The following is a 14,980-nucleotide window of genomic DNA, read 5'->3' as shown; positions in this document are numbered from 1 at the left end:
TAACAATTATTTCTGCATGCAATGTATTAAAAGGATGTAAGAAAAAATAGAGCTGATTTCATCCCTTCCCATGCTGGGGACTGACAACTCATTATTGGCAGAACTTTAGGAAGGATTTCTATAAAAAATTTACTAATATGGATTATATCCTCTAACTGGTTGCAGCTGATTATTGGTATGGAGAGCCCACACTACTGCAGCTGATAATTTACAGTTTGTCTGAATTGCCAAAACTTTGAATTGTTTTGTCTATTGCCACAAAATTTCTTTCATACTTCCCGTTGCTAAATGGGCATTCATAGTGATTATGTCCATGTCGATGTACAGTCTTGTAAATTCATTAACAAGTTTAACCCGGATATCAGTAAGACATTTTGCTGGTAGTCTAACTCTAGCTCCTGTCCTTGTTTCTATTACCTTATCCACAATTATTTTCTTTACTTTGTATTTATGTTTGACTGACCAACTCTGGTTGCCAAACCTACAGATTGTAAACTGAAAATGCTTTTTTTTAAAATCCCAAACCGTTAACTCCATAGACACTACTTCATTGAAATCTCTTGTTAACAGTGGACTTGGTGTAGGCTGTGATGGTGTCCTTTGCTATTTCATGCAAATCTCACATCTACCACATTTTGTAATTCTATAAATTGATGTTTTCTTCAAGCTTTATTCCTGTATCTTTTACTAACCTCTGGAGGTCAGATGGGTAAAAATGCTCTTGTAGTTTTATACAATTGATTTTGTGTCTTCTAAATTTCTGTACTCTTGTCAATAACATTTCATTATTTTCTTCTGCAGAGAGGTTATGTTCTACTAAAAGAATATAATAATGTCCCAATTATGTTAAGTTCTTTTTTTGAGATCCTTACACACTTGATGCAACTGCAGACACTAACTTCTGTGAACAACAGCCAAATTTTATTAAGTACAGTACAGAACAAGCTTTGGAGAAGCCCTGAACAGTCCTCACCATGCTTGCGATTGCTTCCAGGGAAGCAATCTGAACAACGGAAACAGTTGTTCCTTTATACAAAATCTTTACATCATAGTTAGTAATGCCCACAAGACAACCCTCCAGAAACAAGTTAATGCCAATCATCCCTTAAAGGTCAAATCTATTGCAAATCATTTTTTTTTTTAACAATAGGGGAGTAGTCAAGTTCCAACTGTCATGTTCTTATTGATTTCTGAATAGGAGAGGGAAATGTAAGCAATAGGAGATGACAATGTAAATGGCTTTTGAATAACTAGGAAATGGCCATGCAAATGGCTTTGAATGCCAAGAGATGGGAATGTGATTTCCTTACAATCTACCTGTAAGTCAGAGGCATCCCACTCTAGCCTCGGGTCATCCAGTTTCCTGCAGATCAGCAGAGTAAATTAACTCTCTAGTGTCTCAATTGAGTAAATTACAATTTCAGATTTTCTGAATACAGAGACACCAGCACTTTGTTTATCAATGACCTATTTAATAACAGTGGTATTTCACTAGATGCTGCAGCTGTGTCAATGAAGCAATTGATTCCAACTAATTTACAAGCAATGACTGATCTTTTTAAAAGATTTTACCGTGTTAATATCCCTCAAACTGGTGGAACTCTAAATTCTTGAACTTTGTTCCAGTCCATTGCACACATGGTGGACATGTATGCACAGTTGAAAGGTTCTGCCACCACCACATTCATCACTGCCTTGAAACTGATTGTAATCAACTCAATGGTCTTTCTAATCAGTGTTGGAAATGTGTTGCTGGAAAAGCGCAGCAGGTCAGGCAGCATCTAGGGAACAGGAGAATCGACGTTTCGGGCATTAGCCCTTCTTCAGGAATCAGTGTCTCTGTCTTGTGATGTCATGCTGAAGAGAAAGGGGGGTTATTATGGACTGAAGCAGTCAATGACCAGATGCAGAAAAAACTTGGTCAGTAAAATCCAGTTATAACAATATTGTGGGTGTACCTGCACCAAATCGACTGCAGCAGTTCAACAAGCAGCTTATCGTTGTCTTCTCAAGGGCAACTAGAGATGGGCAATAAAGCTGACCCTGCCAGCGAAGCCCAGATCCCCTGAATGAATTTAAATATATCTAATCAATGAACAACTTGATGCATTCATTTGATGATTTACTTGTTTTGATTAGCAAACAGTACTGATAGTGGCCAGCAAATACCTTGTAAGTCTGTAGAATGCTGAATTTCTGGAGGTGTTGTCATTTCTTGTTGTTTATCCATAAGGTTATGAATTTGTCCTCTTTGGAAATATCTAGGTAATGTTTCAGGTGTGAGAAATACAACTGTAGGTGAATTTGCCTTTTGTTTACTGTGGAAAAACATCTATTCCAAATAGTTGTTATAATCTATGCCTTTTGATACACTACTATGGTATTCACTCTGTGAAATCAAGCTTGTCAATTACTACTTCATATATTTTGTAAATTGGATATTTTAATTCTTGTTAGTATTTATATTAATAATCTTTTCTTCCTTTATAGGATTGGAACCAGCACAACAAAAGTACAACACACAGACGACTTTGTGATCTCCTTGTGGAAATGTATGGAGATTTTTACTTGCTAATGATATTGTATAGTCTCCTTTTACTGACTTAAATGCTTTATTGTTGACTTATGTGGTTAGTTAATTATATCAATTCATCTACTTCCTTCAAGAAATATGAATTGAGAAGTTTATGGGATGGCGGAGTTGGTTGTAAACATTTTTTAAGGCTTTACACTATGGTTTGAATCCTCTTCCTGCACCTGATTGCTCTTGCATGTGATAAAACATAACGGTTTTGAGAGATCATCTGCTAATTTTTGATAAAATTGCTAATGATTTGTAAATTAAATAATTGTGATTTCTTATGTTGTCTTTTCCAGATATCCAGAATGGAATCCGGATGCCCTCCCACCACAGATGTAAGTGTTCTGGCCATGCCTACACAATCTTTGTTCAAAATTTGTTTTAGTCCAATTACTCTGTTTCCTTTTATTCCATGAAGAATAAATTCTAGGTCCTATGTTTCTGTAGGAGCAGTTCCATATTGTGAGCTTTCCATTAGTCTAATAAGTTTCAGATGTGTTAACTTAACGGGCTTTAGTTGGCATTATTGATATCTATTTACATATGTAGATGAGAGAATATCACAAAGTTTTGAAGGCTCCTCATCATAGAGTGTGCTGTCATTATGAAGTGTGATGTTTGGGTGACACTTCCATAGACTCCCTGTAGTGCGGAAGCAGGCCATTTGGCCCATTGAGTCCACACCAACCCTCCGAAGAGCAGACCATCCTGCTACCTTATCCCTATAACCCCACATTTCTCACCTAACCTACTCACCCCTAGGCACTATGGGCAATTTAGTTTGGCTAATCCATCTGACCTGAACACCTTTGGACTATGGGAGGAAACCAGATTACCTGGAGAAAACCCACGCAGACACAGGGAGAATGTGCAAACTCCGTACAGAAAGTTGGCCCAGGGTGGAATTGAACCTGAGTTTCTGGAGCTGTGAGGCAGCAATGCTAGCCACTGTGCCGCCACTTCATGCACTATTGGCAGCGTATGTTTTGTTAACCATTAGAAGCTTCCTTTTCGATGCTCCTTGGGTCAAGTGGGTTGAAAAACTCTAAGTGCTGAATTATCTACCAAGTCCAGCATCGTTAGTCTCCGTTTACGTTTTGACCCCTTGCACATTTTATAATTGTCACGAGACAAGTCATACTGGATAAACTCCCCAGGAATCTACACTGATGCTTTACAATCTCATATTTGTATTGAGAAGGACCATTGCTCATGAAAGGCCCCATTGTGTTTATGACAGGATCGTGCAACATTTTGTTCAGATAACCCAAAAAGGTTTGGAGAAAGTTCTTTATCAAGTAACATTAATTGAATAAAATTAATTGCAATTCATTGGTTTAAATCTGTGGACCTGACATGAATGAGCAAATGTTTTGTTTTACATCAGGACACTTAAAGTTAGCAGGGCAGATTTTGACAGTAAAAATCTAACTTGCTTCTTACACAGCATTACAGATACAGTTTGTGATGTAATCTATTTTATACGTAATTGATGTGCATTTCCTTTCTTAAAGTTTGGGATGCAGTACATTTCTATCAATCAAAACCATGAAACCCTTTGAGTAGAGATTCCTCTTAAACAAGACTGTTTGTTTATTTCCAGTATTCATTTTGTTGCAAAACTTTTGACTTAGCATCAACAGAATCACAGCATGAACTTTTGAGTAAATAATTATTTTATGTTTAATATCTTGCTCCCTGAAATCAGTCAGCTTCTAATGTTCATTTTTCCAGCTAAGCTAAATGACTTTAATGAAAGCTGAATAATTTTATATATTCTTGCCATCCTTTTTGAATGAGCTGCTGTCAAGGCTCCACTTCATCCTGTCGTAACCACAAAGAAAGCTTAGATATTTTGCCTAAAGCAAGGTCTATACAGTTACTCATTTTCATTTAACTTCTTTGCAATAGAGTTAATGTTAGAACAGCAATTATTGTATACTACTACATTTCTGATTTTGCATATATGAACTGCTTAAAGATATTTTATTGCTTCCAGGGGCGATCCTCTGGTTTTACAGTCAACAAACCTGGCTCCAGGTATTCTTGGTCCCCCACCATCTGGATCCTTTCTTGCATCGAACAGAGGCATGGGAGGGATGGAATCCCATGGGGGTAATGAACATCAACTGTCATATTACATCTTGTCCATCATGCTCAGTGTTGAAACCTTTTGCTCTATAAGTGATTTGTTATGAATATTCTATTTCTTATATTTGATCTCAGCCGTAAAATTTCATTTGAAACAAGGTTTCAGATTTGTGCTTTCACCTGTGAATGTAGCACATTTAGGATGGCAGGTTACCCCAATCTTTGGGACCATCATTGATGTTTGCCTTGTGGTTTTCTTTCAACTTAATACTCTCGTTAACTTCTTTGATTAGCTATGGTTGGTTTATCCCTCTCTTTTCTCCTCATTGAGATACATTTTTGTTGAGAGCCATGATTTCCTCCTTCAATGTCTGCCTCTGCTTGCTTACTATCTTCTGTGAATCTATCTGCCAGTCCACTTTAGCCAAATCTCCCCTCATTTCCACAAGACATAGGAGCGGAAGTAAGGCCATTCGGCCCATCGAGTCCACTCCGCCATTCAATCATGGCTGATGGGCATTTCAACTCCACTTACCCGCATTCTCCCCGTAGCCCTTAATTCCTTGTGACATCAAGAATTTATCATTTTCTGCCTTGAAGACATTTAGCATTCCAGCCTCCACTGCACTCCGTGGCAATGAATTCCACAGGCCCACCACTCTCTGGCTGAAGAAATGTCTTTGCATTTCTGTTCTGAATTTACCCCCTCTAATTCTAAGGCTGTGTCCACAGGTCCGAGTCTCCTTGCCTAACGGAAACAATTTCCTAGCGTCCACCCTCTCCAAGCCATGTATTATCTTGTAAGTTTCTATTAGATCTCCCCTTAATCTTCTAAACTCCAATGAATACAATCCCAGGATCCTCAGCCGTTCCTCATATGTTAGACCTACCATTCCAGGGATCATTCGTGTGAATCTCCGCTGGACACGCTCCAGTGCCAGTATGTCCTTCCTGAGGTTTGGGGACCAAAACTGGTCACAGTACTCCAAATGGGGCCTAACCAGAGCTTTATAAAGTCTCAGTAGCACAACAGTGCTTTTATATTCCAACCCTCTTGAGATAATTGACAACATTGCATTCGCTTTCTTAATCACGGACTCAACCTGCATGTTTACCTTTAGAGAATCCTCAACTAGCACTCCCAGATCCCTCTGTACTTTGGCTTTATGAATTTTCTCATCGTTTAGGAAGTAGTCCATGCTTGTGTTCTTTTTTCCAAAGTGCAAGACCTCGCATTTCATTGTAATTCCCTTTGTTTAAGCTAAACAAAGTTGTTCCCAATCCAAGTTTCTTGTCTACAAACTGAATATTAAATTCAGCCTTCTTATGATCATTATTCCCTCAGGGATCTTTTTTATTCTGAGGTCTGCCACAATACCCATAACCATATATAATCAGTCTGATCTGTGGTTGGCTCCAAGTCATATTGATTTAGAAAACTATCCTTAATGCACTCTTATGAATTTATTGTCACAGTTACTCTTTCTAATTTGATTAACCCACTCAATGTCATCCATAATTGGTTTTCTATTCTCTTTACATGCTCCTATTATTTGTTGATTTATATTCTTTCCTAGTGTGACTATAGATTGGGGAACTAAACGCCACTCCTATCAATGTCTTTTTTCTCTTGCTGTTTTTGTCCCCACCCAAATGGAATGCATGACATCAGAGACTCGATCTCTCAACTGCCCTCATTTCATCTTTTAACAGTGCCATCCCTCTTGTCCCTTTCTGAAAGATGAAGTATCCCTGAATGTTAAGTTTCCAGTTTTGATTTCCTTGTAACTATGTCTCCATAATGGCTATGAGATCGTATCAATTAACATGGATTTGTGCCATCCATTTGTCTATCTTATTCCAAATGCTTTGTGCATTGAGATACAAAACCTTTAGACTTGCGTTCTTGTCATAGAACATAGAACAATATTGTGCAGAACAGGCCTTTTGGCCCTTGATGTTGTGCCGACCTGTGAACTAATCTAAGCCCATCACCCTACACTATCCCATTATCATCCATATGCTTATCCAAGGACTGTTTAAATCTCCCTAATGTGGCTGAGTTAACTACATTGGCAGGCAGGGCTTACCACTCGTAATGAGTAAAGAGCATGCCTCTGACATCTGTCTTAAATCTATCACCCCTCAATTTGCAGTTGTGTGCCTCGTATAAGCCCACGTCGTCATCTTTGGGAAAAGACTCTCCCTGTCCACCCTAAATAATCCTCTGATCATCTTGTATGTCTCTATTAAATCCCCTTTTAGGCACCTTCTCTCCATTGAGAACAGACCCAAGTGTCTCAGCCTTTGCTCCTAAGACCTTCTGTCCAGACCAGGCAGTATCGTGGTAAATCTTCTGTGCACCTTTTCCAATGCTTCCACATTCTTCCTGTAATGGGGCAACCAGAATTGTATACAATATTCCCAAGTGAGGCTGCACTAGCGTTTTGTATAGGTGCAGCATGACACTATAGCTCCGGAACACAATCCCTCTGCCAATAAAACCTAACACACCGTATGCCTTCTTAACAGCACTATCAACCTGAGTGGCACCTTTCAGGGATCTTTGTACATGGACACCAAGATTCCTCTGTACATCCACGCTACCAAAAATCTTTCCATTGACCCAGTATTCTGCATTCCTATTATTCTTCCCAAAGTGAATCACCTCACATTTATCTGTATCGAACTCCCATTTGCCACCTCTCCGCCCAATTCCACAGTTAATCCAAGGTCATCTGCAAACTTAACTAACTCATCCACTTATGCCTGCATCCAAGTCGTTTAGAAAAATTACAAACAGCAATGGTTCCAAAACAAATCCTTGTGGCACACCACTAGTAACTGGATTCTAGGCTGAATATTTTCCATCAACCACCACTCGTTGCCTTCTTACAGAATGCCAGTTTCTAATCCAAATCACCTTCAATCCCATGCTGACACATTTTCTCCAGTAGCCTACCATGTGGAACCTTATCAAAGACTTTGCTGAAGTCCATGTACATCATATCAACTGCCCTACCTCATCCACATGCTTGGTCACCTTCTCAAAGAACTGAGGTTTGTCAGACATGACCCGCATTTGACAATTCCATGTTGACTATTTCCAATCAAATTGTTGCTTGCTAGATGATTATAAATTCTATCTCGTATAATCTTTTCCAAAACCTTTCCTACAACAGACGTAAGGCTGACTGGTCTATAATTGCCTGGGTTATCTGTACTGTCCTTCCTGAGCAAGGGCACAAAATTAGCTAACCTCCAATCCTCTGGTACTATACCTGTAGACAATGACGACTCAAAGATCAAGACCAAAGGCGCGGCCATCTCCTTCCTAGCTTCCCGGAGAATTCTCGTAAAAATCCCATATGGCCCGGGGGATTTATCTACTTGCATACCTTCTAGAATTGATAACGCCACCTCCTGACTAACTTCAATCCTTTCAAGTCTAATAGCCTGTATTTCAGTCTCCTCTGCAATATTCTTCCTTCCCTGAGTGAAAACAGATGAGAAATATTCGTTTACCACTTCTCCTATCTCCACAGGGTCCACACACAACTTCCCACTTCTGTCTTTGACTGGCTCCATTCTTACCCTAGTCATCCTTTTATTCCTCGTATCTATAGAAAGCTTTAGGGTTCTCCTTTATTCTACCTGCTAAAGACTGCTCATGTCCCCTCCTTGCTCTTCTTAACTCTCTTTTTAAATCCTTCTGTGCTACCCTGTAATTCTCCATTGCCTCATCTGAAGCATCTTGCCTTAAAGTCACATAAGCCTCCCTCTTTTCGCTTAACAAGAGATACAATTTCTTTGGTAAATCATGGTTCCCTTACCTTTATCACTTCCTCCTTGCTTGGCAGGGACATACCTAACAAGGACACGCAATATCTGTTCCTTAAACCAGCTTCACATTCTAATCGTCCCCATTCCCTGCATTTTGCTGCCCCCATTCTATGCCTCATAAGTCTTGTCTAATTGCAGTATAATTGCCCTTCCCCCATCTATACCTCTTGCCCTGTGGCATGTACCTATGCTTTTGTATCTGTAAACTAAACATAACCGAATTATGGTCCCTCTCTCCAAAGTGCTCACCTATCATGAAATCAAACACCTGGCCTGGTTCATTACCGGCTACCAGATCCAATGTGGCCTCCCCTCTTGTTGGCCTTTCAATATACTGTGTCAGGATACTCTCCTGCACACACTGGACAAAAACTGATCCATCTGACATACTAAATTTATAGCATTTCCAGTCAGTGTTGGGAAAGTTAAAGTCCCCCATAATGGCCACCCTGCTCCTTTCACTCCTGCCCAGATTCTATTACCAATCCTTTCCTCCACATCCCTGGAACTTTGCGGAGGCCTATATAAAAAAAAAACCTCCCAGCTGTGTGACCTCTCCTCTCCTGTTTCTAACCTCAGCCCATACCACCTCAGTAGACGAGTCCTCATCAAATGTTCTTTCAGCCACTGTTATACTGTCCTTGACTAACAAACCATACTTCCCCCTCTTTTACCACCTTTCCTGATCTTAATGAAATGTCTAAACCCTGGAACCTGCAACATCCATTCCTGGATTAGAGTGGTGCTGGAAAAGCACAGTAGTTCAGGCAGCATCTGAGGAGCAGGAAAATCGATGTTTCGGGCAAAAGCCCCCTCTATTCCTGATGAAGGGCTTTTGCCCGAAACGTCGATTTTCCTGCTCCTCGAATGCTGCCTGAACTGCTGTGCTTTCCAGCACCACTCTAATCCAGAATCTGGTTTCCAAAATCTGCAGTCATTATTTTTACCTAACATCCATTCCTGACCTTGCTCTATCCTGAAGAAGGGCTTATGCCCGAAACGTCGATTCTCCTGTTCCCTGGATGCTGCCTGACCTGCGCTTTTCCAGCAACACATTTTCAGCTCTTGCTCTATCCATGTCTCAGTAATGGCTACAACATCAAAGTCCCAGGTCCCAGGTGCTGCAAGATCACCTACTTTATTCCGGATACTCCTAGCATTGAAGTAGGCACACATCATACCAGCTTGCTGTTTGCCAGCACACTCCTGTGACAGTGCAATCCTGTCCATGTCCTCTGTACTCTCATCCATCTGTGTACTGGAACTACAACACAGGTTCCCACCCCGCTTCTGAGCACTTTTAACCGTCCTGATTTTTCTTTGTCCTGTAGCAGGTATTCAAGGGGCTATTCAATTTCTCCCAACTAAAATATATTCTAGAGAGTTAGAAACTTTGTAAAAAGGGTTAAAAAAAATCCATGGCGAAGCAAGCAAGTTAAAGTTAACAATAAGATAAAAACAAGCGCATACCATGTGCAAAGGCCAGTGGCAGGGTGGAAGATCAAGAGCGGGTTACTTAAAAAAAAAATAGCAAAGGTAAATGAAATGAAACTAGCACAATCTTCTGTAAGTCTATGAAAGGGAAGAAAGCAGCTAAAGTTAATGTTGGTTCCTTGAATGAGACAGGGGAGTTAATACTGAGGAACTGAAATGGCAGAGACATTAAACCAATATTTTGTCTTTCACAGTGGAGATGAGTCCCATTCCAATAGTAACAGGCTATGCCGAAGTTCTAGAAAGGGAGGAACTTTGAGCAATCATCATCACTAGTGGGAAAAGTACTAAGTACTTGGGATTGAAGGCAGACAAGCCCCTTGGCCTGATGGCCTATATCCTTGGGTCTGAAAAGAAGTGTCGGTAGAGGTAGTGGATCCATTGGTCATAATATTCAAGAATTCCCTGCACATTGGAAAGGTACTTGTGGATTGCAGAAATGCCAATTATAATACCCTTATTCAAAAAGGAAGGGAGGCAGGAAGTAGGAACCTATAGACTAATTTGTTATTGGGAAATTGTTAGAATCCATTATTAAGGAAGTAATAGGCATTTGGAAAGTTAAAACACAATCTGTCAGAGGCAGCATGGTTTCTTGAAGGGTAAATCATGTTTGACTAATTTGCTAGTGTTCTTTGAAGAAACAAGGTGGATAATGTAGATCCTTTAGATGTAGTAGATCTGGACTCCCAGAAGACATTGATGGGGGCTGCACACAAGGTTGATACACACAGTAAGGTCATATGGTGTTAGGGGTAATTTATTAACCTGGATATGGGATTGCTAACCATCTTCAGTGGTCTCCAGCATTACCAGTCTTCAGCCTGTTCAACTCACTCAACATGATAGCAAGAAATGGTTGGAGACATTGAATATTGCAAAGGCTAGGGGCCCTGACAAAACCCCGGCTATAATACTTAAGACTTGTGCTCCAGAACTTGCTGCTCCCTGAGCCACACTGTTCCTGTACAGTTAGAACATCTATCTCTGACATTGTAGAAAATTGCCCAAATATGTCCTGTACTGAAAAAGCAGGACAAATGCCACCTGGCCAGTTAGTGCTCAGTCAGTCTACTGTTGATCGAAGATATAATCAATAGTACTGTCAAGTAACGCCTGCTCAGGTCTTAATGATGTCCAGTTTAGGTTCAGCGAGGGCCTCTCAGCTCCTGATCTCATTGTAGCCTTGGTTTAAATATGATCAGAAGAGCTGAATTCCAGAGGTGAGATGAGAGTGAAAACCCTTGGCATCAAGGCTACATTCAGCCAGGTGTAGCATTAAGGATCCCTAGCAAAACTGGAATCAGTGGATGTTGGGAGCAAAGTCTTTGCTGGTTAGAGTCATGCCTGGTACATAGGAATATGGTTGTGGTTGTTGGAAGTCAGTTGTCTCAGTTTCAAGACATCTTTGCAGGAGTTCCTCAGGGTAGCGTTCTAGGCCCACCCATCTTCAGCTGATTTATCAATGACCTTCCTTCCATCAAAAGGTCAGAAGTGGAGGTGTTGGTGATGGTTGACTGTGATCGACACGGTGGCACAGTGAGTTAGCACTGCTCCCTCACAGCGCCAGGGACCCAGGTTCAATCCAGCTTCCACTCTGTCCATGTGGAGTTTGCATATTCTCCCAGTGTCCACATGGGTTTCCTCCGGGTACTCCAGTTTCCTCCCATATTACAAAGATGTGTAGGTTAGGTGAATTGGCCATGCAAAATTGCCCCATAGTGTCCAGGGATATGCAGGCTAGGTGGATTAGTGATGGGAAATGCAGGATTATAGGGAAGGGATGCTCTTCAGAGGGTTAGTGTGGACTCAATGAGCCAAATGGCCTGCTTCCATGCTGTAGGGATTCTGTGATCAGCATTTGTGACTCCTCATACTGAAGCAGTTCATGTTCAAATGCAATAAATTCTGGACGGTATCCAGATCTGCGCTGATCAGTGGCATGTAACATTGGTGCCACACAAATGGCAGGCTTTCACCACCACCAATAAGAGGCACTCGAACCGCCTCCCCTTGACATGCAGTGGTGTTACCATCATTGCATTCCCCACAATCAGTATCCTTGGGGTGACCATTGACCAGAGACTCAACTGGGCAGCTATATAAACACAGTGACTACAAGAGCAAGTCAGAGGCAAGGAATACTGTGGTGAGTCATTCACCTCCCAACTCCCCAAAGCCTGTCCATCATCTACAAGGCACAAGTCAGGAGTGAGATGGAATATTCCCCACTTACGTGGATGGCTGCAGCTCCAACAATACTCAAGAAGCTTGGCACCATCCAGAAAAAGCAGTCTGTGTGATTGGCAGTATGTTCACTCCCTCCACAACCGAAGCTCAGTACCAGCAGTGTACTATCTACAAGATGCATGGCAGAAGTTCTTTAGAGATCCTCAGACAGCACCTTTCAAATCCACAATCACTTCCATGAGGAAGGACAAGGGAACAACACCTGCAAGTTTCCCTCCAAGCCACTCACCACCCAGTCTTGGAAATATATTGCCATTCTTTCACTCTTGCTGGGTGAAAAACCTGAAATTCCCTCCCTGGCATTGTGGGTTAAATGATAGCTGTTGAATTGCAGAGGTTCAAGAAGGCAGCTCACCACCATCTCCTCAAGGGCAGCTAGGGATGGGCAATAAACGCTGGCTGGCCAGCCAGTGATGCCCACATCCCACAAATGAATAGAAAATACAAAAAGCGGAGTAGCGGAGTGTCAGGATTATTTGTGCCTTTCCTTGCTTGACGAGGTGTAACTAGTGGGGTTCCACAGTTTTTGATCTTGGGGGCCCCAACTCAAAGTCATGGAGGTACACAGCACAGAAATGGACCCTTCAGTCCAACTCGTTTATGCTGACCAGATATCCTAAAGAAATGTAGTCTCCTTTGCCAGAACGTGGCCCATATCCCTCTTAAACCCTTCCTGATCATATACCCATCCAGATGTCTTTTAAATGTCGCAATTTACCAGCCTCTACCAGTTCCTTTGGCAGATCTTCCAAACACGCACCACCTCTGCGTGAAAAGGTTGTCCCTTAGATCCGTTTGAAATCTTTATCCTCTCACTTTAAACCGGTGCCCTCTAGTTTTTGGGCTCCGCTACCCTATCCTTGACCCTCATGATTTTGTAACTTCTATAAGGTTACTCCTGTGTCTAACGCTCCAGGGAAAATAGTTCCAGCTTATTCAGCCTCTCCCTATAGCTCAAACTCTCCAACCATGACAACATCCTTGTAAATCTTGTCAAGATTCACAAAATCCTTCCTGTAGCAGGAAGACCAAAATTGCAAGCAGTGTTCTGACAGTGGCCTAACCAATGTCCTGTACAGCCACAACATGACCTCCCAACTCCTATATTCAATGTACTGATCAATAAAGGCAAGCGTACCAAACACCACCTTCACTGCCACTGATGATGTTACCTAGCCAGGTAATGAAACGTCTGGACATCAAACCTACAGCTCAGCGAGCAAACCTACACCCTAAACCACCTTCACTATCCTATCTACCTATGATTCCACTTTCAAGGAACTCTGAACCTGCACTCCAAGGTCTCTTTGTTCAGCAGTCTTCAGGACTTACCATTAAGTGTATAAGTACTGCCCTAATTTGCCTTTCCAAACTGCAGCACCTCACATTTATCTAAATTAAGCTCCATCTGCCACTTCACAACCCAGTTGCCCATCTGATCAAGATCCCGTTGTACTCTTGAGGTAGCCACCTTTATTGTCCACTACACCTCCAATTCTGGTGTCATTTTCAAACTTACTAGTATACCTCATGTCATCCAGATCATTAATCTAAATGACAAAAAGCAGTGAACCCAGTACTGATCCTCGTGGCACACCACTGGTCACAGGCCTCCAGTCTGAAAAGCAGCCCTCCACCCACACCCTCCGACTTCTACCTTCGAGCTAGTCCTCCCTCTATTCCTTGTGATCTAACCTTGCTAACCAGCCTATCATGAGGAACCTTGTCGCATGCCTTACTGAAGTCCATACAGATCACCACTCTGCGATCATCAATCCTCTTTGTTACTATTTCAAAAAACTCAAATCAAGTTAGTGAGACACGCTTTCCCATGGACAAAACCATCCCTAATCAGTTCTTTCCAAAAACATGTCAATCCTGTCCCTCACGATTCTCTGACAACAACCTGTCCATCACTGATGTCAGGCTCATGGGTTTGTAGTTGCCTGGCTTTTCCTTATCATCTTTCTTAAATAGTGGCACACATTAGCCAACTTCCAATCTTCTCGTACCTTGCCTGTGGCTGTCGATACAGATATCTCAGCAAGGGCCCACCAATCACTTCCCTGGCTTCCCACAATTCTGGAGTACACTTGATTGGGCCTTGGGGATTTATCCACCTTTGTGCATTTGAAGATGTCAAGCACTACCACCTCTGTAATGTGGACATTTTTCAAGATGTTGCTATCTTCCATATCCTTCTCCACAGTAAACACTGATGCAAAATTTTCATTTAGTATGTCCTCTTCTCCTATGCACCCCCCACCCCAATCTCCTGTGGTTCCACCAATATGTGGCCTTGCTGATCTTTAAGGGGCCCTATTCTCTCTCTAATTGTCTTTAATGTATTGGCAGAATCCCTTTGGATTTTCCTTAACCCTATTTTTCAAAGTTATCTCAATCTAGATTAATGATTAGGTTGTTGGGATAGATGGTACTACAGCCATTTGCAGATGACATTAAAATTGGTGAGAAAGTAAGTTGCAATAAAAGTAGTAGAAGAGACGGATAGGTTAGCTGAATGGATCAAAATTTAGCAGTTGAACTTGAATAGGTGTGAGATTTTCCATTTTGGTCAGAGAAATAGAAAGGCGACTTATCTAAATGGGCTGAAAGTTCAGAATGCTTCAGTACAGAGATCGGAGTGTCCTCGTGCATGAATTGTAGAAAATCAATATGCAGGAAGGCAAGTGGAATTTCGGCATTTATTGTTAAAGGAGT

The 14,980-nt window shown here is 41.5% G+C and overlaps 1 protein-coding gene across 1 annotated transcript in view; it reads left to right on the top strand.

Annotated features, from left to right (window-relative positions):
• The window catches only part of LOC122556835 (matrin-3-like), a 95,064-nt gene that overhangs the window by 48,880 nt on the left and 31,204 nt on the right, over window positions 1–14,980 (top strand). The window contains exons 3-5 of the mRNA XM_043704071.2: window positions 2,491–2,552; window positions 2,878–2,916; window positions 4,581–4,696. Of these exons, the coding sequence (XP_043560006.2) occupies window positions 2,491–2,552; window positions 2,878–2,916; window positions 4,581–4,696 (217 nt within the window). The remainder of the gene's footprint in view (window positions 1–2,490; window positions 2,553–2,877; window positions 2,917–4,580; window positions 4,697–14,980) is intronic.

Source organism: Chiloscyllium plagiosum, unplaced genomic scaffold (genome assembly GCF_037043375.1).
Source record: "Chiloscyllium plagiosum isolate Xiang-an unplaced genomic scaffold, Cpla_swu_hap1 HiC_scaffold_16, whole genome shotgun sequence".
Classification (NCBI taxonomy): Eukaryota; Metazoa; Chordata; class Chondrichthyes; order Orectolobiformes; family Hemiscylliidae; genus Chiloscyllium; species Chiloscyllium plagiosum.
The sequence above is the reverse complement of the archived record's forward strand: the minus strand, read 5'-3'. Positions and strand labels throughout refer to the sequence as shown.